General features: G+C 74.3%; 1 protein-coding gene across 1 annotated transcript in view; it reads left to right on the top strand.

Annotated features, from left to right (window-relative positions):
- Positions 1–33: 33 nt before the first annotated feature.
- Positions 34–755, top strand: part of KLF2 (Kruppel like factor 2) — a 2,151-nt gene continuing 1,429 nt past the window's right edge. The window contains exons 1-2 of the mRNA XM_011366925.2: positions 34–222; positions 440–754. Of these exons, the coding sequence (XP_011365227.1) occupies positions 148–222; positions 440–754 (390 nt within the window). The 5' untranslated portion in view covers positions 34–147. The remainder of the gene's footprint in view (positions 223–439; position 755) is intronic.

The raw sequence follows: 755 nt of genomic DNA, 5'->3' as shown, positions 1-755 counted from the left end.
CCGCCGCCGCCGCCTTGGCCCGGCCCCCGCGCGCGCCGCGTCTATAAGGCTTGGGCGGGCCCAGCCGCTGCCCGCAGAGCCGTCCCCGCCCGCGCCCATACAGCCGTTCACCGGTGTCCGAAACCGCGTCGGCCCCGGGTCCCGGCCATGGCGCTGAGCGAGCCCATCCTGCCGTCCTTTTCCACTTTCGCCAGCCCGTGTCGCGAGCGCGGCCTGCAGGAGGTGAGGGCGGCAGGGACAGCGGGGGCGGCCGGCTCAGGGTAGTAGAACGTGGGCTGCGGGGTAGGAGAACGCAGGCGGCGGGGACGGTGGGCTTAGGGTAGTAGAACGTAGGCGGCGGGAACGACGGGCTCAGGGTAGTAGAACGCAGGCAGCGGGCGGCGGTCCCCAGGCCCCGCCGCGCGCTCACGTCCGTGCCCCATCGCCCTGTCACCCACAGCGCTGGCCGCGCACAGAGCCCGAGTCAGGCGGCACCGACGACGACCTCAACAGTGTACTGGACTTCATCCTGTCCATGGGGCTAGACGGCCTGGGCGCTGAGGCCGCCCCGGAGCCACCGCCGCCACCCCCACCGCCTGCGTTCTACTACCCCGAGCCCGGCGCCCCTCCGGCCTACGGCGCCCCCGCGGGCAGCCTGGTGTCCGAGCTGCTGCGGCCCGAGCTGGACGTGCAGCCGGGGCCTTCGCTGCACGGCCGCTTCCTGCTGACGCCGCCAGGCCGCCTGGTAAAGGCCGAGCCCCCCGAAGCGGACAGCG

The sequence above is a fragment of the Pteropus vampyrus genome, unplaced genomic scaffold (genome assembly GCF_000151845.1).
Source record: "Pteropus vampyrus isolate Shadow unplaced genomic scaffold, Pvam_2.0 Scaffold126, whole genome shotgun sequence".
NCBI classification, from domain to species: domain Eukaryota; kingdom Metazoa; phylum Chordata; class Mammalia; order Chiroptera; family Pteropodidae; genus Pteropus; species Pteropus vampyrus.
Note: the sequence above shows the minus strand (reverse complement) of the source record. Positions and strands in the feature narration are given on the sequence as shown.